This window comes from Condylostylus longicornis, unplaced genomic scaffold (assembly GCF_029603195.1).
Source record: "Condylostylus longicornis isolate FDR11 unplaced genomic scaffold, ASM2960319v2 ptg000116l, whole genome shotgun sequence".
In the NCBI taxonomy this organism is placed as follows: Eukaryota; Metazoa; Arthropoda; class Insecta; order Diptera; family Dolichopodidae; genus Condylostylus; species Condylostylus longicornis.
Window position 1 is genome coordinate 730336 of NW_026578084.1, and position 27832 is coordinate 758167.

The following is a 27832-nucleotide window of genomic DNA, read 5'->3' on the forward strand; positions in this document are numbered from 1 at the left end:
AATGCCACTGATCGTGGCATTAGCTAATTTTCTATCCGTTACTATAATAGTAAACTCTTAAGTGTCCTGAAAATGAAGACAAAATGAAAATTAAAACAATTTTTTTTGTTAATTTTCAATGTTTTTCTCATTTATTTTTTTTTATTTTTGAATTCTGCAATTTCTAAAATTTTATTTATGTACATATTTTTATCATTATAATATAGAAATTTTATATACATATTATGTATTGTAATTTTTATACATTATGTAGTATATACATAAATATTTGTATATTGACGCATGCATACAATATACATATATATAGATGTATATATATACATATATATAAATATAACCGTATTATCGCGAGTTTAATTATATAAATATTCAATTTTTTTCTTTATACTAAGAAAGCAAGTGTATTTTTTGTCGCTAAAATATCTAGGATTAATAATATGACAGCTCAAATAACATTGCCAGCCGGGAAAATAAATTTATACATACATATATGTACAAATATTATATTTTTAAAAGTATTTATCTAGATATAGTTTTAAGGTTAGCGGATGGGAAAATATTTTGCAAACATGTCAACAGTATTCTCGTAAACTTTTCTGAAATTTTCAATTTAATTAAAATTTTTTTTTTTCATTGCATAATTAAAACCAGAAAAAAAATAATGTATATTAAAATTTTTATTGATTATCGTATTCGTTGTGAAGTTATATAATTTTTAGAATTTAAGAGAAATTAACCAATTGGTAGACGAGGGGAAAGGAGAGGGGAGCATGGTAACAATTAAATTTTTTTTGTCAAAAATATAATTTAGTTATAAAAAGGATAGCAAGGACAACTTCCTGAATCGAATAAAGATTTTTTTTAGATTAAGGATAAACACGATATGCGATTAAAATTATAAAAGATATATACAATATAAAAATAAAATTGGTATTATTATATATATTAGCGAAAATAATTTTTGAGAAAATGATTTTCTTTAATTTACGCAACTAAGATTTAAGGGTTTATTAAGGGAGAAATTTTCAGATTTGATTATATTAATTTTACTAGGCCTGTTACAATTACAATGAAGACCATAACGAAATTAAAGAGAAAAAATGTCAATAAAAAATATTGTGACATAGGTACCTTTGTAAGAATTTGAAAAAAATTGCTTTTAATCCCATTCCTAAAAAATATATATAAACAATTAATAATGTAATGGTATAATAAAAATATTGTATGATTTATTTCTGTTTATATTTTGTTCATTTTAAGAGGTCTAATTCTGGGAATCATATCGTATCAAAAGTAACCTTTATATTATTTTTAGATTCTCAGAAAGAACCCTCAAATATATAAACAGTAAATAAGCTATTACATAATTATTGTGTATTTATATATTTTTATTAACATAAATTTTTTATATGTAATTTTTGTTTTTAGAAACTGAAATATTTTTTTTTATTTTTATTTTTTTATAAATACAAAATTGACAATTATTATGACCATTATTTTTTTTCTTAATAATGTGTGGTGTAAAACTACCAAAAACAAAATTCAATTAAATGTCAAAACAAAAATGATGTGATTCAAAGAAAGTTCACGTAGAACAAAAATTTTCGCGCACTAAAATTAAAAAATTTGTCTCAATAAACAAACGCAAAAACTCTTAAAAAGAGTTAAATAACCACAAAGAGCAAAAGTGCTAAAAGAAAATGTCTAATTTTTTGTTCAAAGTGGTGCATTAGAAAAAATAATTTGAAAAGTTTTGTTCTATGTGAATAATGTATGTGTTACACAATTTTAGGTCAAATTAAAGATTAATATTTCAAAATTTACATTTATATCAAAACTAATATATTTTTTTTCTACAAAAATAAAACTATGTATATGTACATATACATTAGAATTCATAATTTAAAATGAAACTAAAACATACATAAATTTTTTTTTATTAATTGAAATTTATTTTTCATTAATTGAAAATGATAATGAATTTTTACTTTTTGTTTCGCTCACTTCAATGTTGCAGTAATACTGTTCATACATTAGAACATGTTCAGTAATTAGAACTTATAAGCTGAATTATGTATTGTATCTACTGTAATTTTGAAGTTAGGGGCATTCCTTTTCGTATGCATTTTATTTTCTTTTAGTGGAAAATACAATTGCTTAAAGTATCTTCAAAAACAAAAACTAAATCAAATTAATATTTTTATGTATTTAAATATACTTTCAGTAATAAAAATTCTTATACGTGCAATATTGCATACCACAAAATACTTGTAAATTATGTTTTTGTTTTTTTTTTTGTTTTTGTTTTATATATTTTAATTAATATTGTTATAATAAATCATTATAAGTAAGCTGCTGTTCATCATTATAAGTGTTAATGTTCGCTTTAGCATTTAAAAATGCCAGTATTTATTAAGAACAAATTCTTTGACTTCGAAATTACAGTAATATGATATTAATACACAATTCAACTTACAGATCTTCGTTGTTGAATTATGTATTAGTACGAAGAATTATAATTATACTGCAACTTTGAAGTCAAGGGTTTTATAATACAATAGACAATAAAAAAAAATAAAACCAGAATTTCCAAATAAAACTCTCAAAATTACAAAATCAATGTACTTTGTTTTTACATGCATAAAAATTAAATGAAAATTGCTTAATTTTTTTTTTATAAAATTCTAACAAATTTCTTGCATACATGTATTTTAAATATGTATACATATATCAAATATTTTTAACAATTTCAGTATATGTATAATTTTAATATATATATTTTTACAGTGAACAAAAAAACAAAAACTTTTTATATTATATGAAAATATTATACAGTAAATTGTTTTAAAATTAAAAAAAAATCTTGAATAATAAAATAGTTCAAATGAAGTACTTTTTAAACTTATGGATTTTGGGTACGAAAGAAATGATTCACTTCAGTTTTTTTTCCGAAAAATTTTCAAACTACTTTTTAAGGCACACAGAGACCACTAGATAATCGTGTGCATTAAGCTTATTGTTCTGTAGATACATTTGTTTAAAATAACTTTTTTTCACAAAATTTAAATTTAAAAGAAACAACACATAAAATTTTTTTTTTCCGAAAACTCATTTATAATAAAAATATTTTAATATGATATCGTATGCCGGACGGACCCCTACAAATTCAATTTCAGAATGTAAATTGAAACTTTCTGAAACTCGGGTTCTCCTAATTTCATTATTCGCTCAAAATACAAAAAAGTATAATATTGTAAATTATAATACTTTGTAATTCATTTTTTAATTTATATACTATAATTTTTTAGTAATTTACTGTATAATACGAATACAAATATCCAATAAGTATATATATATGACGCAATACGTTTTTTAATTATTTTTTTTTCTTGGTGTAATTCTATAAATAAAATATGTTTTGCTTTTTATTTCATTTTTATATATTTTTTTATACTATAATTATAATTTATATAATTTTAGTAATACATACGTAAATATATATTCATATATACACATAAATATATAGAAAGTGCCTTACACTATTTATGATGATATGCTTAAAGCAAAGTTGAACAATGAGTGATCCACAGCCCAAAATTTAATAATTTTTTGAATCGCATTACAACACTGTAAATTAATTTGATATTCCTAAATGAAATTGTCTTCATTCTTGCATAATACTTTTTAGAATTAATCTTTAGTTCTTGGGCACTGAATATTGAAATATATATCATAATACTTTTATATATAACGATGTATCAATTTTTATTCATTTTGTAAAAATGAAATATTTTTACAAAAAAGAAAAATATCATCAACTCAATTCATTAAGCGATGTAATTGTAATTTTTAATTATATATAATGCTGAATAAATTAAATTGGTGTTGAATCTGAATTTAAATATTAACCTTTTATCTCGAATAATTAATAAAAACTTAGAAATTGATATTGTTTTTTCTCTTTATAAAAAAAAGTAGGGTGCGAATGTGATGTTTTCGCTCTCAGAAGAAAAGAAATACTGGTGAACTACACATTCACTTTAGTAGAGGAGAGTGGATCTCAAGTGGAAGCTGTAGTGACTTGCCGGCACCAAAAGAAGCGCCGCGACGGGTATACAGTAGTTCCGTATGCCCTGTTTATATGATCTACAATACTGTATTTTTATATACCACGCTTTTATAGTCACATATAATTTGCAACTACACAAGATATGATACGTCGATGTATACTTATACATATATATTCCCTATATCTGCTAATATACCTATCTCTATATCTATATATGTTTATACAAATATATATATATATAATATATATATATATATATATATATATATATATATATATATATATGTGTGTGTGTGTGTGTGTGTGTAATAAGTATATACATACACTTATACACATAAGTATTTAGTTGTTAAATAAGTATATAAATATGTAATAAGTATATACTTATTACATATATAAATACATGCTTACATATTTTGTTTTTATTTTGCAAATCTTTACTTTTAAATCAGAAACTAAAAATAAAATAATTCAATTTTTTTTAACTAATTTTTAAAATTTTTTTTTAATTTTTTAATCTCTAAATACTTTAATGTTTTAAATTATATTTAATTTAATTATTATCAATTTTTTTTTTCATTTATTGTTGATTTTTTTTAAGCATTTTCTAATTACTATATTTTTTTTCAATTGTTGTTTCATAATAATAAACTTTCTTATACAACTAAAACATTTAAGGTTTTCTTTTTCTTTATTTATTTTGGAATTACTGTTGATTTTCTTTTGCTTTGTTTCTTTTTAAAATGCCAATTTAAAAACAAAAAATTGAAATTCAGCATAAAGTTTTTTTTCTTTTCTGTTTTCTAATACCTACAATTACAAAAAGAAAAATGGTTGTATAAGTAATTTGAGAAATAAGAAAAAAAAATTAACAGAATCTAGAAAATATATGATTTCAAATTTCAATAATACACAATTCAGTATTAAATACACCATTCAGTTTATGACTTTTAATTGCTTAATTTTTTATTAATACAACTTTATTTCAAAATTGAATTAAAACATGAATTACAATATTACACAATTCAAGAGCTTGACTATAAGTTAAAAATTCAAATACTGAATTGAATATTAAAACCGTATTATTGGAATTTTGAAATAAGGGACTTTCATATATATTTCTATAGCCATTTTAACATTTACAATTAAGAACAATTGCTATTACTCTTAAATATTTACCCAGCAAAATATAAAACTAACCTGTAATAATTAGGCTTAAAAGGACCAGCTTTATTTAATCCCATATATTTTGCTTGCTCGTCGGTTAATTCTGTTAAATGGGCATCAAACGTCGATAAATGTAAACTGGCCACATATTCGTCTAAAAAAAAAAACAATTTTTTATAAAAAAATATAAATTTACATTTCAAGATAATTAAGTCCATCAATTTTATACATACCCATTTTTTTCGGTAATAAATAAACATCTGATTTATAACGCCCTGGAGGCGCATTAAATAATTCAATCAATGCTAATGCTTGTGTCGCCGACGTTACAGATACAACAAATGATGGTATACTTGAACATGATAAATTAACTAAACGTCCTTCTGCTAATAATATTATACGTTTACCATCTGGCCATATTATATGATCAACTTGTGATCTTACTTTTTCCCATGTTAATTCTGGTGTGCGTAAACTATTCTAAATGTTTCAAAGAAAAATTTAAATTTTAAAACATAATTCAAACAACAAAAATTTGAACATAACTATATATAAATTATAGTTATGTTAGAATTTTTAATAAATAAATTGAATATTAAAGCTATAATTTATGCGGAACAGTATATTTGCAATATTTACCACATCGATTTCTGTATTAGAATGCCCCATATTGCAAACAATACACCCGTTCTTCATTTTATCCATATGATCACGATTAACAACATTTTTGTTACCTGTAGCTGTAACAACTATATCAACACTACGAACAACTTCGTTTAATTTGACAACACGGAAACCATCCATACTTAAAAATTATAAGAAAAATATTGTTATATTAATTATAATTATAAGTTGAAATATATAAATTTAAATCTATTTAAACTTCAAATAAATATCGTAAAATGCATGTTAACCTGAAATATAATTTATACACATTATATAATTTACATTCTTTAGCGTGTTTTTAAAATCATTAAATTAAAAAATGTATTGTAATCATTTATTTCATCAAACTACTATGTATGTAATACCCAACAAGTACCTGGCTTGTAATGCACATATTGGGTCTATCTCTGTAATATAAACAATACAGCCAAGACCTTTTAATGCTTGTGCACATCCCTTTCCGACTTCGCCATATCCGCAAATCACTACCTGTTTACCACCGAACATAACATCCGTTGAACGCTTTAAACTAAAAAAAAAATTTACACACAAAAAAATAATCATTTATCTTGTACTTACTGTAGTATACATTTATGTTATTTAAAATATAAACATTATAGTTTGAAAAATCTGGTTTATCAACCTTAAATTTTGGTCTGAATATTTCACAACTATAATATATTATATTATAATATTACAATATAACATACCTATCAATTATTGATTCCTTGCAACTATACAAATTATCAAATTTTGTTTTAGTTACGGAATCGTTAACATTCATTGCAGGTACTGTTAATTTACCAGATTTTGACAATTGATATAAGCGATGAACTCCTGTAACACTTTCTTCAACAATACCTTTTACCATTTTAAACATTGCTGGATATTTTTTTAACATTAAATGTGTTGCATCACCCCCATCGTCCAATATCATATTTGGTTGCCAATTTTCAGCATTAACACATTTATCTATACACCACCAAAAATCTTCCTCAGTTTCACCACGCCACGCGAATATTGGATAACCAGCTTCAGCTAAAGCTGCAGCAACTTCATTCTATAAAAAAAAATACATTAATTTTAATTAAGTATTTTATAATTTTATATAAATTCACAATACCTGCGTAGAATATATATTACATGCAGCCCATCTTATTGATGCTCCCAATTCAACTAGGGTTTCAATTAGTACCGCTGTTTGAGCATTGATATGTGTGCATCCAACAATTTTAGCATTTTTTAATGGTTTATCATCGCTTGCACGCTTTCTTAAAGCCATAATACCCGGCATCTCTTAGTTAATTAAAAAAAATTCTAATAAACTTATATTTTTTTAAATCAAATTTAATTCACCTTGTTCAGCAATTTCGATTTCACGACGACCAAAAGCATGTTGATTAATATTCCGTACACAAAAATCAGATGATCCTTTAAAATTTTTTTGTACTTTTTCTCTGGGTGAAATATCATCATCTTCGGAACTGCTTCCAGTATATGATGCTGTTGTTGATAAAATGAAATATTAAAATAAATTACATATAACAAATTACATTCAATTAATAACATACCTGAACTGTATGAATCTGATGATGAAGCTGAAAGAGATCGACTTCTATATCTGGACGACTTTTTTAATGCACCCGATTGTTTTGAGTCCTTTTGAGTCCATTTACAAAAAAGAAGAAAATTAGTCATTATTTTAAAAATAAAATTAAAATTTATTGAAATATATTCATGTAATTGCATTTTACTTTAATTAAAAATTATAATTGATACACAGCAAAATTTTTCAAAGCAGTGAAAATATAAGTAAATAAAGAAAAATGAAACACGTGCTTTACATTATGTATTTAAATATAAAACTAATAAAAACCGAAAAAAAATTATGAGAAAAAATTCATTAATAATGAAAATTAATTTTAAATACAAAAATGTACTTATGTATGTATATTTATTTTTAATTACTTAAATACAATTTAAATAATCGTTAAATAGACAAAACTGAACATGTTAATAAAATACCATACAAGATAAGTAACAACGTAACTGCCTTCACAATCTCAGTAATGCGAATATTAATACACAATTCAGCAATACATTAATACCGTATGCCATGGTATATACCATTAATATCATACTTTTGACATAAAAAGAAATACAGTAATCCACGGATAATTGCGTAAATCAAAATTGCACAATTTTTGCGCTAAGCTCAATTATCAAGATCCCGCTGAATTGCATTGGTGAGTCAAATTTCAATAAAACGAAAATAAAATAATTATAATAACGTACATTGTGCGATACATTTGTAGAAAATAAAATAAATAAAACAAAAACGAAAGAAAATATTCCATTATTTTATTTTAGGTATGTACATGCATATTAATATGTACAAAGTTCGGGTACTTGAATAAAAACAAATGATTAAAATACGGCATAAAAAGAAAATAAGCATCTATGGGTAAATTTAATAGGCGCAGATACATATGCATAATAGTTTTTTGTTGTAAAAATTTTACTTAAAATAAAAGTGTCAAAAAATACCTGACTCAATAATCCGGAAAAATTTCATACGTTACACAGTGGCCTAAAAAAAAAGTATAGCAATTAAACAGGAAAACTAACAATGGGAATGGAAAAATTGCCAAAATTTTTTGCTGAGTTAATCGGGAAATACAATTGAGTGTGATGCAATTAACCGAAGATTACTATAACAATAACTTGAGGTTTAGCTTCTTTATTTTACTTTTTTAGGTTCTCAAAAGTGTGGTACAGTTACTTAATAAATTTTAAGTATTTTTTTTTAAATTACACAGTTATACGAATTATACAATAATAATATTAAAAATAAATATTTAATAAACTATATAAATATAAATAAATATACACAAAAAGAAAATATTGAAAAACGTAATAAATTTGTATTTGTTGGACAAATAAATAAATAATTTGAAATTTAAAAATAATAAAAATACTTATGAAAATATAATTTTTTTAAATATATGTATATATAAGAATAGCGCCATCAAAAATTAAAAAAAAAACAGAACTGTATGTATGTATACAGTGTGTTTTACATAGGGTGGCACATAATTTGAGGGATGTCTCCTTGATCAACTTCCAGCAATAAATTGTATGGGTAAACTTCCAAACCATACAACAAATAGAGTTATCACTGGGAGTTGGTTTTACAGGCGTTTGATTGTTCATTATTTTTGGTCTTACAATGGATTTGATTTACCCCACCCATACAATTTTTGCTGGAAATTGATCAAAGAATCATCCCTGAAATTATTTGCCACCTTATGCGAAACACCCTGTATAAGAATGTATAAGATTTGCATTCCATTTGCACCTTTGTCAAATATTTCAAAACAAATAAAAACCTAATTTCAATTTCTTTCTTTTTACTTTATAATTAATGTTACTTTATAATTAAAAGAGAATTAGTGACCCTCCCTAAAAAAAACTGCACAAATTACTTAAGATCTTTCCTAATCAGTGAGATTCTACTCCCCATAAAGATGCAAACGGCCGCTCATTTCAAGCGATAAAATAAGAAACGAACTTTCTAACTAAAATTTTATATTAAAAAATATAGGCTTAATGCATTATTTTCATAAAATATTTAAACGTAATGCAGAACACCGTTTAAAAGTCAATTAGGAAACGCAAAATTTAACGTAACACCTAACACATTTAAATTAAAAATTTTTGTATTGTCAAAAATATAAAGCAGAAAAATGCTAACTAAAATATTTTATTTATATATGTTACGAGTATATGATATATATAAAATATGTTATATGTGTATATAACATAAATTTTTATATGCATGTATATATATTTATTATATCTAAATGTGTTTTATGTCCAGGAGTTATACTTGACACGCCATATTTAGTTGATGAAGAACGCCTTTACGACTCCATTTTTATTTTACTGATAGCATAATATGTACATAAACCTAAATGATGACTTCAAAATTGAAATAGTATGTTTCAATACCGTTATATTATTGTAATTTTGAAGTTTGGATTAACTTTCAATTTGTATATATTAACGTTATTAAAAATAAAAATAGATACAATTTTCTTCATTTCAAATTGAACTTTACTGTTTTAAATTCAAATAAATTATTAATTTAACAGTTAAGAAAACTTGTTAAGAGAATAGTGTCCAGTGTAGCTCCCGGAAGAATTTTAAATAAGAGAGTTTCATGTTATTTTCTTTTTTTAACTTTACCAATGACATCATTTCTATATCAAACGATCCTGTGTTCCTATTGCGAAAATTACGAAGAGCATTGCCCGCTGTTGATACCATCAAATCAAATTTCGGTAAATTCTTTATAAAATATTTATATGTTATAAGGATATATATATTTATATATTATAAATATATGTATATATGCATATATACAATTATAATATTAAATTTCATGTTCAAACACACAACACCATATTCAAAGTAATCTATATACATATGTATAACGTACATATATACATATGTATATAAATAAATAACTTTTAATTTTGTTTTATTTAAATAATTAAAACTTATAGAATATCCAAAAAAATACAGTTTTACATAAATTCCATTTTTTAATACATTCCATTTCTATTGCCAATTAATAATTAATTGGATATCAGAAATATAGAGTTATGGACAAAATAATATCATTTCGGCCTATCCTATTTAATTCATGTTAAAATTATATTTTCATTTAAAAATAAATTCTCTCCATTTATCTTTAATAGAGTTATCTGAACCTTTTATTTTATTATAAGTATTTAGTTATATAAGTATAGTCCATACAAGTGTGACTCTACTGTATTTTTAAGAAAAAATTGTGTAATATAAAAGATTTTCGTTACAAAATAAAACATGTGATCAATTTTTACAAAAACCCATGTGATAAACTCCCATACACATATATGTACATTTTACACATTAAAGATCGGGTATGTAATAAAAATAATGTACATGCATATATGTATGAGCTTATGAGTATGTAAACGTTTTTTTTTAAATGTAAATTTGTTTTTTGTTTTTCATTTTTAATTTATTACCTTCATTTTTAAATTTTTTTTACCAATTTATATTACAAAATACAGTAAATTAGTTTTAAGAAAAAAATTTATTTTCTTTGAAATTTGTTTGTTTTAAAATCAAAGAAGAGCAAAACAAAGTTTTCACGTGCAATTAAAAGCAACAAAAACAAAATATTGAAATTTTAAAATAATATGAAAGTTTAAAAGACAATTAAAAATAAATAATTTAAAAAATAATTCACCACCAGAGATCTTTATGCTGTATTAAATTGCACGGTACTAAACTTAACTACACACATTAACTTTTTTAACGAGTGTAATTTTTATTTGTACACAAGAAATTAAAAATGAATTAACAAAAAAAAGTTTTGAAAACAAAAGTAACTTAAAAGTTACTTAAGAATAATATAAGACAAAAAAACAATCAAAAACAAACAAAAAGTAAAAAATTATTCTCATGTGGGCAACATAAAAATAAATTTATCGCCCGTCGATCAAACTGAACAACTGAATGTGTGTGTTGTATGCAGTGTTATCGCTTTGCTGATTTAACGGTGCTTCTATTACTTTCTCGACGTCCTATATTGCTTACTGTTTTTAATTTCCGTTCTAATATTAAATACCCAAAAAAAGTAATAACGCAATTAAAATTTTTTTTTCGGACTGCCCTAACTGTCTTTCTTGAGTTTCCAATAAATACAAAAAAAAAACATACAAAATTGTTAGTTTGTCAAATTAATACTTTCTAAACTGATGACAAGCGCATAACTTTTGTCAAAAAGTAATTTTGTTTGAAATATTGCTAACATACCAGTAGCGCTACCAGTATATTAGGATTAATCTAGTGTTTTTAAATTGAAAATACTGCTTTTCTAGGGACTTATCTGTTGCTCATTTAAAATGTGAAAAAAAGAAGACACTGATTGTACGTAAAATTTCATTTTATTTCAATAATAATTAAAGTGGATCGGGAAGAAAGATATGTTGATAAATTTTTTGTGATTTTAATCAACGATAAGATTTCGATTTGATTTTTGAGAAAAAAAAAATTCATATTAGCATTTAAAAATTTTGATTTCTTATAGAAATATTGCAAAAAAAGAATTCGTGGACAACCTCACCCTCCCTTACTTTTATAAAAATTAAACTGAGCCATTACCTAAATACATAAATTAGAACTATACTAGTCACAAGGGACAAGGTCTTAGCTTTTATTAAATTATAATTAAATTGTATTCAGAATAAAACAATTTCAGCACATTCCGTCAATACAAAATTAAACGTAAGTGTAAAAAATATTCGAAATTATAAAATACAAATTCATCCTGGTAGACTATACTAAGAGTATAGTTTATTAATTAAATTGATTAACTTAGGTTAGTTAAAAAAAGAAAAATTTTCTTTAAAATATATAGAGGTATTAAGATTAAAAGATAAGATAAAATGAGGTTCAAATAAAACATCAAAAAAAAGCTTAGTAATTTCTAAATTTTTTTTATGGTAACAGATAATTTCTTTTTACAACCGTAGAACTGTTGGATGACGTAGCCAAAGGAACGAGTCAAGGCAAAAAAAATCGAAAAATGCGAACACCAAGGAATTATCGGCGGATTATTTTCTACAGTATCTTCTATAGTAATTTCATGAAGTGTATAATATATAACGTACGTAATATTGTCGCTGAAATTCAAAAAGTTTTTATCAATTTCTTTATAGATATATCAGAACTTCTAAATCACAAGTACCTACTTATAGTAAAAAAATTAACTAAATTAAATCAAAATTTTTATAGATTATTTTTATGAATTTTATCAAATTGAATTAGAGATTTGATCCCAAAACATTCTAATATTTAAATTCAATACAAAAAAACGATTTAGATATTTTTCCTTATTTGCTGCCATTGATAGTATATAAAATGTACGTACAATAATTTTCCCATGGAAATAATGAAATCCGAATTATTTTGTATAGAAATTCCAATGCTATTTTTTAAATTTTAATAATAAAAAATATACACATAAATATGTAAATTACTCTCTTTACAAAGCTTTTGGAAAATTTTATAATAAAAAAAAAAAATTTATCACCTGACTGCAAACTGAAAAAAAAAAATTGAATCGTGCTTAAAATTGTACTTCATTAGTTTTCAAATGAAAAGTTTTTTTTTATTTGCTCAAAATTTTAAATGGAGGATAAAAGTGCTTTTGCAATTAGGCACCTCAATTATTACTTATCTTAATTTTTTTTATCATTTATGTGCGTGTTTTTTTCTTGTGTTTTAATTATCTTCGAAAAATACGCCGACAACACGACGACATATTTACCTATTTAATTTTTGTTTAATAATTAATTGTTTTGTTTTATTTGTTAATGGCTACAGATGTTGTCTAACATTTGTTTGTAAACGAGATGATTAATTTTTTTCGGGGGGGAACGTCGGGATTGATTGAATTGAGCTAACTATACGATTTAAATCATGTCGATATTTTATTATTTTATTATAACATATTACATTACATTAAATATGGTCGATATTTTCGACCATATATAATTGTTGCACTAATAATGAGAGAGTGAAAATAGAAACAAACTGCTTTTAAAATAAGAATTCAAAATAGGTAATCGAATTTTTTGGGATGCTATGAGAATACGATTTTACAATAAACTCAATCATTATTTTAGTTAACAGTTCACAATAATATAAAGCGATTTTTTTAGATAATGATCGCTATACATATCTACATATATGTATAGTATGTTTTTGACCCTCTAGTTTATCTAGAAATAAGTACATGTAAATATTTCTTTTAAAAACCAATGAGACAAGCATCAACCGTGTTATATATAGAAAACATGTGCGTGTTACTAAAAATTACATCCGCTTGCAACTTACAATCATTACTAAAAAAAAAGCCATTAGGTTACAAATTTTTTGAAAGGCAAATATTTTTTATTAACACAAAAAAAAAAACAAATAGAGTTTTATTTTGTCTTTGTCAAAATTGAATGACAGCCTGTTTTAGGTTAACTTTATCCCAACTAATATACTATTGAACAAAACTATAATGCTTTGTATTAAAAATAAAAGGAGATGAAAGAGTAAAGGCTTCAAAAACTTAAAAACAACTTATAAAAAAAATAAATAATATAAAATGTTATACTAACTGTTATAATAATTTGTTATGCTAACTGTTATACAAACTATGTTTATAATTTTTATAAAATGAAGAAAATAGGGTTAGATATACTTAATGAAATTAGAAAAAAATTACAATTACGTACATAGGTAAAGGTGATTGTTTTAGAAGATAATAAGTAGAGAGAAATAATTTTTAGAGATAATAAGAAATAATTTACGCACTAACAAATACATTATTTATGATATTATACAAAAATATCAATTATCTGGCTACTAACTTCATAATCATAAATAAGTACCCACATTCGTTACATGAATATTGAACAAAACAAAAACAAATTACAACATACATGTATAAAACTAGATTTAATTATTTATTATATAGAACACACCATGTATATACATATATACCCATAAATAATATTAATTAAATATATAACATGTAAGAATTACAAAAGTATGATCGAACGGTATACTAAATTTTCCTTACCGTTTGTAACGCTAAGAAATAATGGTCCTAGATATAGACTCGGGTGTATGTTTTTGATCTTGGGTGTCGAATTCTGAGTCGATTTAATTATGTCTGCCCATCTGTTTGTCTGTCCGTCGGTTCATCGTATTGCAAGCTGCCATACAGCTTGAAAATCTATTTAGCTATATCTCAAAAACTATAAAAGCTATGGTATTTTCACAGAAACTATTAAAGCTACATAGCTGAAATTTTGAACAAACAAATTTGGTAATGTTGCCATCATTTTCAGTAAAACACTTAGATAATACAGGTTTTAATGGTAACTACCATATAATATGTGTAAAATTACACAAGGCATATTTTAAAAAGCAAGAGATTGCATTAAAATTGCACAATGTAGTCTGAAACTGGTGTTAAAGCTCTCGGAGTCGTCGTACTTCTTTTTAGAAAAACATTTTTTTGTGTGTGAATAAGGCGTGTGCGGCAGGAGAGAGAAGTAACTTATTATGAGAGAACTTATGGGTATTTTCAAAGGGGAAAAGAAAATCAAAATTAATGAGCCTTATTCTAGTTGTCGCGTCACTTACGTGACATTTGTCGTTGTCGCTGTCACATCATTTGAAATGTGGTATTCTGGTTGTCGAATGACGTGAGTGCGAGAAATAATCGAAAATGAAACGTTTCAAGTGAAATTGATACATTTTAAAAAGAAATTTTGGCGAGTAAAGTTCAAACTAAAAAAAATTTTCAGTGTATATATTTACATTTTTAAATAATAAAAAATGTCATTTGCATTATCGTTTACGAATTCATCTCATTCCGCTAATGATGAATTTAAAAAAATATAACAATAAGGGATCGAAAGATTTAAGATTAGCGACAGCTCTAATCCATTGGATTTGCCAATTTTCTAGTAAATTAGTTGCAAACATTTTATTTTATTCATAGATTTATAAACTATTACAGACTTCCAAAGGAGGCCTTTGTATATTTACTGAATATATTCGAGCGTTCTCTGTCATGAAATTTCCAATTCTTCAAATTTATAAATACTTTCACGCTAAAAACAAAAATTAAATTATATATTTTACGAGTATGACTTGATTTATGTATAAATTAATTTTTTTATGATTTTGTTAAATTGTTTTGTTTTAACTTGCATTTTTAGTGTATTCTTCTTTCTTGTCACTTGTAAATACTTTTCGAAAAAAAACGTCGTTTCACTACGACATATCTCGCATCAAAACGACAACTGGAATATGACTGAAACACATTTTCCCGCTACTCCCCGACGATTGTCACTGCGATCGCCGCTTAGAATATCAAATTCAAGTCGTAACAGCAATTGTCGCTCTACTTCGACAACTAGAATAAGGCTCAAAAAATTTGTCTGAAATGAATTCTAAACAAATTTCAAACGATTGCTAGAACAAAATTAACCCTAATAGAAAATGTTAATAAAATACTAAAAGTCTGCAAAAGAAAAACAACTAGAAAACGAAACTTGGCAGATAATTTTATTTAAGTGAATTAAAAAATTTAATTTGAAGACCGTCGTTTTTCCTACCTCAATTTGATTATTCTCATATTTTTCATATATACAAATATATACAGTTTTAAATTCAAGTAAAGTTATATTTTTTCTACAAATTATTACAATAATTATTGAATTTGTTCATAGTTTTCGTATAGTAATAAGAGATACTTTGCGGTTAGTATGTGAATAATTTATTTATAAGTACATGTATATATATGTATATATTCTGTACATAAATAGAGTGTATTAGAGAATTAGTAAAAATTTTTTATATAAGATATTATGTACTTATATTATATTTAAGAGTTTTTTTTCTGTTTTTTATTTTTCTTTTTTAATAATTCAATTTCAAATTTAGTAAAATATTCGACACTTAAGATTTTATAATTAAAGATACAAGTGAAAATGTCGTTACATAACAAATATTTGTTTGGACACTAATTACTGAATCATCTTGTATATAGAAAAGCGGAAACACACCGGAATTATCTTCAATTAAGATGACATATTAATTCTAATTGATTTTTTCTTTTCAAAATAACGAATTTAGAAATATATTAATTAGATTTTATAATTAGAAAAAAATTTTAAAAATTACAAAAAAAACTGATTCGGTTTTAAATTTACATTTTTTGAATTTAATAAAAAATGTAACAAAAATAAATTTAAAACCGAATTCAATGAATTATTAAAAAAGTTACAATAAAGAAAAAACTCATATTTTATTTAAAAATTGATTTTTGAATATGAAAGCTTCTTTATAGGTAGTATATATTATTATATATATCCATATATATACATATATAACACAGAATAATACAAAGATTAGGTTTATAAAATATTGCATACATAATGTACATATGTTCGCATATGAATTATGTATTTAATAATTTAAATGCTTGTTTAAATATAAAAATTCGTTTATTTGTAAATATTAAAATTTAAATACGTTAAAAATTTTTACAATTTACCATGTCTGACAATTGACCAATATGACAGATCAAAATGCTTTTGAAATTTAATCAAATTCCGACTGAATGAATAATTTATTAACAAATTAAGTATAAAAATAATTTTAAAACGACAAAATAAATATTATATGTATTTTATTTTATAAACCAATACGAAATAAATGAAAAACTTACTATATGGCTAGCATATGTACACATATGTATATATACATATACATACAATTAATACAGGCTTATATCGAATGTTTGTCACATTTTAATAAACTAGATAATTTTGAAAATAATTTACAACACTTTATTGACGCAATAATTAGCAACAATACTTTATTGTTGTTATTTATTATTAATGTTACATTTTAAATAGCAAACATGCTATGGTATTCGAGAAATGCCTGTATCAATATTCCTTATATTTAGTATAATATATATACACAATTTTTTTTAGTTTTTATCCCTTACCATTTTAATACGTTGTCCAATAAATAATTTTGATGAATCCATTTCCTATAAATTTAATTTATCGACATGTATAAATATGTTTTATTTATTATATATGTATATATATATTATATACATATATATACATATAGTTAGGATTAAGTGGTGTACCTCTTTGGGACATAAAACCCTACATAACCTTTGAATAACCAAAAGAATTCACATTGAATATATAATAAATTTAATTTAACGTTTTTATACGAGTATGTGTTCGTGACAAATGAATTTGTGACAAAATATGTATTAATTAATTTAACATAATTAATAATATAATAAAATAATAAAATATTTTATGCCTTAACTCGCAATGGTTGTCAAACCAATTTTGCATATAAAAATCGATTAAAACGACAAAATTCTTAAATTCGGGATATATAAGTCAACTCTTTCAATTGTTTTAGATACTCGTAATTTTTCGAAGATTTGTAAGAAATGAAAAAATTTTGTATCTCAACAACATTTAAAATTTTAAATTCAAGTTTTTTTCTTAGTCTTCACCAAACATTTGAATAAAAATTTAAATTTAATAAGACAAGATTCTACAACGTAAGTTATATAAGGTACTAAAGCACCCTCAGTATATATACCGAAGGTTGATTTCCGCTTAAGGTCCAGACAAAATTAATAAACTAAAGTTAACACACAACATTTTCCTATGCTGTTTTCATTTTAAAATAATTTACATAATTTAAAATTAAAAAAAAAAGAAATACAATCTAAAGTGTCCCAAGATGTACTCCATTTTACCCTATTTTTCAATTAATTAAAATAAAATTTTTAAATAATTTGTTTTTATTATAATTATTCTTTGTTTTCCATTCTATAAATTATAATTATTCTCAGTTTTCTAAACTCTACTTGATAAAGAAAAACAAAAAATAACTTAAGAAAATGAAGTACAACAAACGTAAATAAAAAAAATCAAAACTTATTAACATAATGTAATTTTATTAAATAGCTAATTAAATAGCAATTTGTCAAAGCTAAAACTAAAATTTTTATTAAATATTTAATTTAGTTGGAGAGGAATATTTAAAAGTACTTAAATAATAATACGAAACTAAAATCTAAAAAAATATATAGGCGGGCATCTAATTGAAATTTTTATATAAAAATTCTAAATATACTTATGTACAAACATTAATAAATTTTTATGATTTTACTATTATAGAAAACGGCGTTTCGGTTGCGTTTTGATTTTAAACTAAAATTTGATGGCAAATTATTTGACATTTTCTTTTTCGCTTTGAAATTTAATACAAGTCATTAAATAATTTATTAAAAGTATTGAAAAATTAAAAAAAAAAATCATTTTATAACAAAATGAAAAAAATATCCATTAAATTATTAAAATAGCAAAAAAAAATATTTAATTGGAATCCGAGAGGCCGTTTTCAAAAATAGATAAAATTAATAAGATTTTTTTTCTAAATATAATTTTCTTGTTTTGATTTTCTAATGTCTAAATTAGATTTTTGTATATAGTGTATTAAAGTAATAGAAGTACTAAGCCAAGAAAAAATTGTACATTATACAAAAAAAAACAATTCATTGTTAATTTGCAAAACAAAATATTTATTAATAAAATTTTTATTATTATTAAAAATTATAAAACTAATATAATTTTATAATTTTTATAGCAAGTCACTTAAGCATCTCATTATGTAGACATCTCATTTAATCAGTTTCTCAATTAAATTTTTTTAATTAAAGTGTTAAAAAAATATCACTACTTTTTAAGTTGCAGATCCTACGCAGATTTGTTCTTCAACCGTTTGACCGTTTTTAGAAGAGACATTTTTTAAAATTGGCAATTATGAAAATCAAGTTTAACAAACAAAGATTTTTTTTGACTACAAATAAGTGAAGTTTACATCCAATCTTCATTTTGCTAGATGATTTAGTTAGATTCTTGAAAACAACGCTCTCCATTCCTTTTCAGTATCTAGTGATTCTGATTCAGTATCTAGTAACGTATTTCAGATTTAATGCGGGAGTTGGATTAGAAATTTCAAATGGTGAAAGCGTAAAATTTGGAAAAAGAACCGTTTCTTCATATTAAAAGAAATGTTGTTAAGGATGCATAATTGAATCACAAGACCAGAATTGATATGAAATTTTTATAAAAATGCATTTAGAAACCCTTTATATTCATATACTTATATATATATATAGCTATTATTATTATTAATTTTATAATATGTTTAAAATTGAAAAACATCTGAAACGCAAAAAAGGAACCCTAAAATTGAATCTAATTGAAAAGACGAAATATGTGAAATTAAAGTAAGTACTTACTTATAAAAATCAAAAATATTTTCCGGCATATTCCAAATGTCTAAATAAATAAAATTTTTGCAAAAGATTGCAGTTTTTTGTTAGCATTAATTTACATAATTTTATTAAGTAAAAATGAGGAACAATTCTCTGCAATTTTATATAGCTTATATGTGTATATGTATATATAAATACAAAATACACAAGCTTAAAAATTTATTATAGCGAATGAAAGTTACAGATTGTATCAGTCAGATATGAAAGTTGAAATGAGATTAACCTAAACATTTCTCTACGTAATGGTCATAATATTTTTTGCATTTCTCTTTTCGTTCGTAGTTTTTATGAATAGCAATTTATTGCGAGATAGAACAATATTCTATTACATATGAGTATATGTATGTATATCACGGATTCGCAATACATGTTATTGAATATCCTAATCATAATTCATCTTTATAAAAAGAATAAGTCCCGTTCATTCTTTTCTTAAAATATTTTCAAGTTTAGATTGTCTCCGTGTTCTGTCCATAAATTACAAATGAAATTTTCGATTAAAGTATATAGGTTGTGTTAGTTTGGTATTATCATGTAAATGAAAAATGATAAATAATATTGAGTCTTTAATCTTGACTAAAGCTCTACATTTGATACTTCTTCCCTATTTTGTGAGCTGCTCTTTTAAATTAAAGTTATTGATCAAATTGAGTTATAATCTAAAAATGTTACTCGTATTATATACATAATTGAAAGTTTCACGCAAATAACGTTGTAATTAGTTTTATAAGTAGTAACTTTTTAAAACGACAAAAACAAATTTAAAATTAAAACACTTGATCATATTGACTAATTCTTAGTTTTTAGAGTAGATGCGCATAAATATAGTACAGTTTTAACTTTGTATTGCGGTATACTGTGTTTATGAAAATATCTATTACTTTGCCAAAAAAATGTTGGCTACAAAAAGATTTGACTAAAATGTAAAATTACCCTTAAAAAACAATCTCTCTCTCTTTAAAAAACATAAACAAGATATATATATATATATAAACAAGGTATGTATTTAAGAATTTTAATTACCTGAATTTACCAATTTTATTCATCATTATTAAGCACTAAAAGTATCCCAGTTTTGTATACATACTTAATTACCCCAAATTTCAAAAATCTATTTACACAACGTTATTCGCGCCAGACTTTTTAAAATCAATTACAAATTTCAATTACAATCAATTTTCCAAAATCGCGATCAACTTTTTTTTAACATTAACAATCAAGTAAGTGACAAACAATAGTGATGTATACAGTTGGTAGTTATTAAAAACAAAAATGTTAAAAAAGATGGTAATTATATTATTAAAATTAATATTTTTAACAATAAATACAATAATAATTTCAGTTAAACATGAATTAAAATATTTGAGAAAACAAAAACAAAACAAAAACGGAACCACAAAAAAACAAAAAAAAATAAAATTATTGTCATATAAAAATGAAATTTTAAAATAAAGTTTGGCCAAACCAATGGTTTGCAATGTAGCACTTTTCACTTCAAAATTTGAAAATACCGCTTTTTTAAACAATCTATGTACCTTATTAAAATTACATTCGCTCCTATACAAATATAGTTAAAATATTGCATAGTTTTAGGATGAGCTACGTATGCGATCTTTGAAATAAAACTAATAAGCACTTTTTTTCCAAATTTTTTGGGAAAAGTGTTAAAAATGAAGAATTTATGCAAATATGCTTAAAATAATAAAAAAAAAAACAAATTTAAATAATAATTTTAATTTCTTACCTTGCCGCCAGATCCCGGATCAGTGATTGGACTATCAGAAACGGCAGTTGAATTACATTTGGTTCCAAGTGATACATGAGAATTAGATGTTGAGATGTTGCCAGATGCAGGAGGTGCAGGTGCATCATACAAATTTATTGTTACAACTTGCTCACTCATTTTATTTTTTTTGTTTTACTTTAAATATTATTTATTATTATTTTATTTCTTCTTTTTCAAATATTTTTCTTCTTTTGTTTTCTTATTTTTTGTGTATAACACTGATTTAAAGTTATAGTTAAAAAATAAAAACAAACACAGAAAATCAAAAATTAGAAAACTAAAACAGATAAAAAAAAAAGGAAAAAAAAATTATTTTTTGCATTTCTTTTTGAAAAATTTAATTGTATTTTACGTTTACAAATTAAATTATTATTATTATTAATTAAATTTATCTGAAATAAAAAAAAAAGTAAAACATGAAAACTCCAAAATTGTGAAAAATTTTAATTTTAAATTTAAATTTAAGGGAAATAGAAAATTTAAAACACAATATTGTAGGTACGGAGCAATATTGTATTTCATAAATATATATGTCTATACATATATAATTATACAAAATTATTCTATAGATATGTCGTACTTAGAACAATTTTGTACCAAAAATTGAGTGAAAAATTAAGCTACAAAAAATTGTATTACTAATTTGTACTAAATTTACTTTATCTTTATTTTTAGTGCAACTTTTTTTTCCTATCTTTCTCAAAAAATATAAATTAAACTCAAATTTTAGAGCGACGGTTTCTTAAAACATCATTTTTATTTTAGATTTATATACTACAATGTCAAACATTGTTGCCAAGAAAGTGTCGAATATAGTGTAAAAGAAAATAGTAAAAATCCAGTTAACTTAAAAGCGACGAACCAATAATTCCGCCTTTTGAATTCTCTACAATCCTGTATTTCTTAATGACATTTTTAAAAAGAACATTTAAAAGCAGTCGAGCTCTTTAAAAATTTACATGAGCAAAACTGTTAAAAATAATACTGTTTATCAGCAAACTATAGGGGCCCCTTTGTACCTACATATATATTATGTTCATATATATACTATTGTGAAATTATTTTATATTTTAATCTTTTTGTTCTAAATTTTTTCTTTTTATTTTTGTGTTTAAACACATATACATATATGTACATGATATATATACATATGTTAATATAACGTAGAAAGAGAATAAAAAATTCCATTTTAATTACACTAATAACTTTTCTATACAATCCCATTTAAATATAATAAAGTAAATATAGGCATATGCATATATACAAACATATGTATATACGTATATGCAATATTTATTCATAAAATCAATTGAATTTAATTTACATTAATTAATTTATTTTGACGCTTTTAATAAATTTTAAATTATAACAGATATATGACAAAAAATAAAATATATATATAAAAATATTTCGGCACTATCATAGTCTGTATGCAAGCAAAAAATACACATGATTATATACATATATGTACATATATCTCTAAAATAAAGTAAAGTAAATGACCTAATTGCAACTTACTGAGATATTGAAATATAGCAAGGTAATTTAATCTACTTACATGCACATATGAATTTATTTCAATAATATAGCAAAATTTTATCCAATTCAAACTGGCTTAAATATTATCAAATCAAAAATTAATTCAAATTTGATTTAATTATTAACTTTCATTTGGAAAACTAAAAAATCGAAATACGTTGGTACTTAATTAAGATTTTGAAAATTTGATTAAACTTAAAAATAAAAGAAATTAAAAATTCTCCTTAAAAAAAGGAAGAAAAAATCCATTTTAGGGATTGATAATTTTTATTCAAGAGCAAAGCAAAAAAAAAAAAATAAAATTTGCAGAAAAATTCACACAAAATAAAATAACTGAAATCTTGGTTCGCAAAGAAAAACGTTTTATCATTCGCTCGTGACATAGTTTCTTATTTGCATATATAATAGCTTTTCTGTTTGGACTTAATTCCTTCCGTTTAAATTAAAACATATTAAATAATTTAAAATTAAACTAAAAGAAAAAAAACAATACTTCACTTCCATTCGTTAAAATTCTGACTTTTTAATTTGAGACATTTTTGCCTTGTGATCACAGAATGTTAATCTTTTTACTTTTTACTTAATTTTTACTTTACCTTTTGTTTTAACCCTAATGTTTAAATTTTGAACATTATCTTATAAGTAACAATTAAAACTAATTAATTTGTATTTTTAAGTAAATTAGCACTTATACGTGCTAATAATATTAATATATTTTTTTGGTGTCAAATTATGAAAATGCAAAACAAAAACAAACAAAATTCAAAAAAAGAAAAAAATATTTCAAGTCTTTTATTCTTAATTGATGGGTTTGAGAAATAAATTTTGCTGATCAATGTTTAATGTTGCCATCTTTAAATAATACTGAGATAAAAAATTAAGAAACAACTTTGAATTTCGTTATAAGAGTATCGTTATTTAGTTTTTGTTTTTTTTTTTTGCTTTGGTTTATAATTTATACTTACTTAGATAAGTTAAAAATTTCAAACCTAAGCACGAAAGAAAAAAAATAGAATACGAGAATAGAACTTAAATAATAAACGATCAAACGAATTTTTATTTTAACAAGTAAAAAAATATTTTATGATGCCTAATAGTTGAAGTATTTATATATTATATAGTATATATATGTATATATGTATATTATATACATTACATGTACCACTTAAAGTATAAATTAATATCTTTTTTATTACTGATCGCATATACATACGAAACAAGGGGGATAATTGTGGTACCTGAATTTATTATATAGAATCGTATATACGACTCAGAGGTATAAATTTGGCCAAGTCAAAAATTACATATATTATTATATTGAAAAGAAGTAAATTTATCAAAGAAATATTCAAGGATTCAAAAAAAAACGTTAAGAGAAAAGGTAGATATTAGCCGCTGAATTTTGCTTCTTTCGTCTTGACGCGGACACTTCTGTGTTTATTGATACTATTGAAACAAAAGTAGTGAGATTTTATAATGTTAAATAAACATTATTTTTAATCATTCAAGATAAGATTTTTAATCATTTTTTTATCATTTAAGTCGGTTTATAAAAAAAATTATTATTAATCACTTTCCGATAAAGTTTCACAAATATAGATCTTGAATTAAGTTCGAGTATGTACTGTATATTCTTTAAAATTTGGCTGATAAAATATTAATGTTTTTACAAATACATTTCATATATTAGGTGTTCATTTGTTACTTATGATTATGAATACTGTTGGAATCAGTTTGGATTCATAATAGATTTTATCAAAGCTTACTGGAGAATGTAAAAACTTGTACACTATTCTTTTTTAATAATTTTCATACCTTAAAAATTTAATTTATTTTGGGTGTCTCTTATACGAATATATGTATGATTGTTAATACGACTTACAAATATGCACTTTTCGAAAAACCATTTAAAGTTAACATGGAAAAACAACTTTTTCATATTTTTTGGAAAAAAGAAAAACAAAAAAGAAGTATAGAGTCACATGCGGGTCGTGGATGGCACTTCGACTACCTCCAGTATATGTAAATATACTGTACAATATTAATGTATTATGTTGTTAAGAAGAGTTACAACTTACACAAAAACTTAATTAAGAGTCAACATTCGAAAAATAAGTCAATATGTGAATAAATAAATATAAAACACTAAATTATACAAGTATTAACATACATAATCCGTGACTTCAATAATGCGCTTACGACGTAAACTTTACAAAATATCACATTCTAAAAAGTTTAATAAAAGCTCTTGATATGTATAGCATATATAGCACTATGTATAGCATTTTGAAAAAGTGTACAATCTTTTCCAAAATGCTATACATAGTGGATACGTAAAATAAAAATTGGGTATCAAAAAGATCGAGCACGCTTTTGTTAAACATGCCATTTAAATGTTGTCAGAAATAACCAATTAAATAAACTAGCATTTATTTTCAGTAATAAAGTGTTAGTTATTAAGTTTTTTACTAAAATGCAGCATAAAAATTGTATGTTTTTAATGATGTGGTAACGTTTGTTGGTAATTAATATTTGCATAGAACTTTAAATTGAAATTTTCAAACAAACGCCAAAGTATGTATTAATAATGTAAAAATTGTGTTCCAAAATGTATCAAAAGCTTTAGCAGTTTTTTTTTTACAATGTAAAGGTATGATAAAGCATTATTGAAGTCAGGGTGTATGTAATTCAGAAATCGTATTTACAGATTTTTACTTTATTACCATAATGTTCAAACAAAAGACCAAAGTATCATACATATTTATATTTCGCTTTGTTAACATTTGACAGAAGAGTACTCTGTACCAGGGCTGTCATTTGATTTTTTGGATGGGGAGCCGAAATATTCAAAACAAAAAAAAAGGTGTAATTTTCAAAAAAAAGTGGAACCAATTTTTATATTTCATACTAAAATAATTTATTAACATAAGAAATCAAAAAAACTCAGAAAAACAAAACAAAAACTTTAAACAAAAATTTTATGCGATAATCGGGAAGTTAACGGCAACGAATGCACAAAATATCTTAAAGAGAAAAATAAATTCATATTGAAATATCTCAATAACAATTTAAACTAAATATATTTTTTACATGAAACTTCATATACTGAATGCAGGCATATGCGTTTCTACATTTTTTAAAGTTTACGTTCTAGCGATCAGAAAAACACAAACAGATTTCATTTGCTGACGTCGATGCGTTTTCACAAGTTTGGTTATTTGACACTTAAAATTACTAATATATTAAATCGACTACTAAAGTAGGTGGTGGCAGAAAAAGGTATATCTACATAATTTTGTTAGTCACGGTTTTAACAACAAATTTTTTTGTTTATTTAATAATTACATTTTTCAATTTTTTTCAAAATAATTACTAAACATGTTTTGGGTTTTGACTAAGCAAATGCAAAATCGGAGCCAAATTGTAAAAGGAAGACATAAATCGGAGCCAAACGACAGCCGTGCTTTGTACTATGTAAAAGGAATATTTTTTCCGTTCCCTCGTTACGACCCTCATTAAAACTTGTCGGATTACTTTTATAAAATAAATATGCTTTGATTTAAACGGCGATAAACAGGGTCAAGAGAACAAAATCACACAGAGAAAAAAAATATAAATTTATATTTTTTAAATAGGTACCTGTATTTTTTTTATTTCATTTAGTTCCCGTGTTTTTAAATTTTAACAACAACAATGTTATGAGTGTGCGATGATTCGTTTTTTATATGGATGTATGTATGTGCTTTTATTTTTTTATTTGGAGATTTTGCAGCTAAATGTTAAAATCTTTTTAAATTTTATTTTTTAATTCTTCATTATGTACTTATATTTTAATTCCTATTTTTTTTTAAGAAATACATAGTTTTAAAAACAATTTTAGTTTTTACATTTATTAGATTTTAATTTGTGATTAAAAAACACGCAAAAAATATTTATTTAATAGTTACAATAGGAAAATAATAGTAAATTAGAATATAAAAAGTGAATAACAGAAACCACAATAAAAAAAAACAAGTAAAATAAAAATTTTAAATTGTCTTGTCACATAAATTTTTTTTATTTTATTCCTTTTTTTTGCAAAATCAAAAACAAGTTATAATTATATACATATGTATTTATAAATCTCTTATGCACATAAAATGCGAAGTTAACGGCACACACACACAAAATATCTTAAAAAAAAATGGTATGTTTCAGTATTTTTTTTCTTTCCTTATATTTTTTTTTAATTCAAAATTATAGAAAAGTTTATTTCCCAACTGATTTTATATTATTGTCCTTGTAATTAGTTTATTTTAATGTTTTTATATATTTTGAGAAAATTAATAGCAAAAATACACAAAAAAAAACTTAAAAAACTTAAAAAAAACACTTGAACAACAACAAGGAAAAATGCCAACTTTAAAGTTAAAATTTTACACGAAAAATAAAATTGTATAACAAAAAAAAGTAAAATGCCAAAATAAAATACAGTTTTATAAAACACACACAAAATTACATACAAATGTTACGTTTATATACATGTGTGTAGATTGTATATTATACATAAACGCTAGTATATTATTTTATGTCATACAAAACAATGTGACTTCTT

General features: G+C 23.4%; 1 protein-coding gene across 8 annotated transcripts; it reads right to left on the reverse strand.

The window, feature by feature from the left end:
- Nucleotides 1-161: 161 nt before the first annotated feature.
- LOC129614684 (adenosylhomocysteinase-like 1) lies at nucleotides 162-27832 on the reverse strand. Of its 8 annotated transcripts, none has more exons than XM_055529487.1 (13): nucleotides 27815-27832; nucleotides 21658-21917; nucleotides 17541-17585; nucleotides 10151-10252; nucleotides 7474-7561; nucleotides 7259-7405; nucleotides 7026-7198; nucleotides 6613-6962; nucleotides 6279-6431; nucleotides 5876-6041; nucleotides 5470-5716; nucleotides 5270-5390; nucleotides 162-4879 (listed from the first exon to the last, which is right to left on the reverse strand). In XM_055529487.1, the coding sequence occupies exons 2-13, from the start codon at nucleotides 21814-21816 to the stop codon at nucleotides 4873-4875; spliced, it is 1758 nt and encodes a 585-aa protein (XP_055385462.1). In that variant the 5' UTR covers nucleotides 21817-21917; nucleotides 27815-27832; the 3' UTR covers nucleotides 162-4872. The 8 variants fall into 8 exon arrangements, with proteins under 8 accessions (XP_055385462.1, XP_055385461.1, XP_055385460.1 ...); XM_055529486.1 differs by lacking the exon at nucleotides 27815-27832 and adding an exon at nucleotides 26878-27446; XM_055529485.1 differs by lacking the exon at nucleotides 27815-27832 and adding an exon at nucleotides 26878-27446 and having other exon boundaries at nucleotides 21658-21976.

Bases quoted from the DNA above. Each gene is read 5' to 3' on its own strand.
- LOC129614684 (XM_055529487.1), bottom strand. From the start codon at position 21,816: ATGAGTGAGCAAGTTGTAACAATAAATTTGTATGATGCACCTGCACCT. The intron at 10,253-17,540 runs GTAAGGGATAAA...TATTTTATAAAG, and splicing joins TTGGACAACGTATTAAAATG to AATTTACCGAAATTTGATTT. The intron at 7,406-7,473 runs GTATGTTATTAA...TATCAACAACAG, and splicing joins ATCAGATTCATACAGTTCAG to CATCATATACTGGAAGCAGT.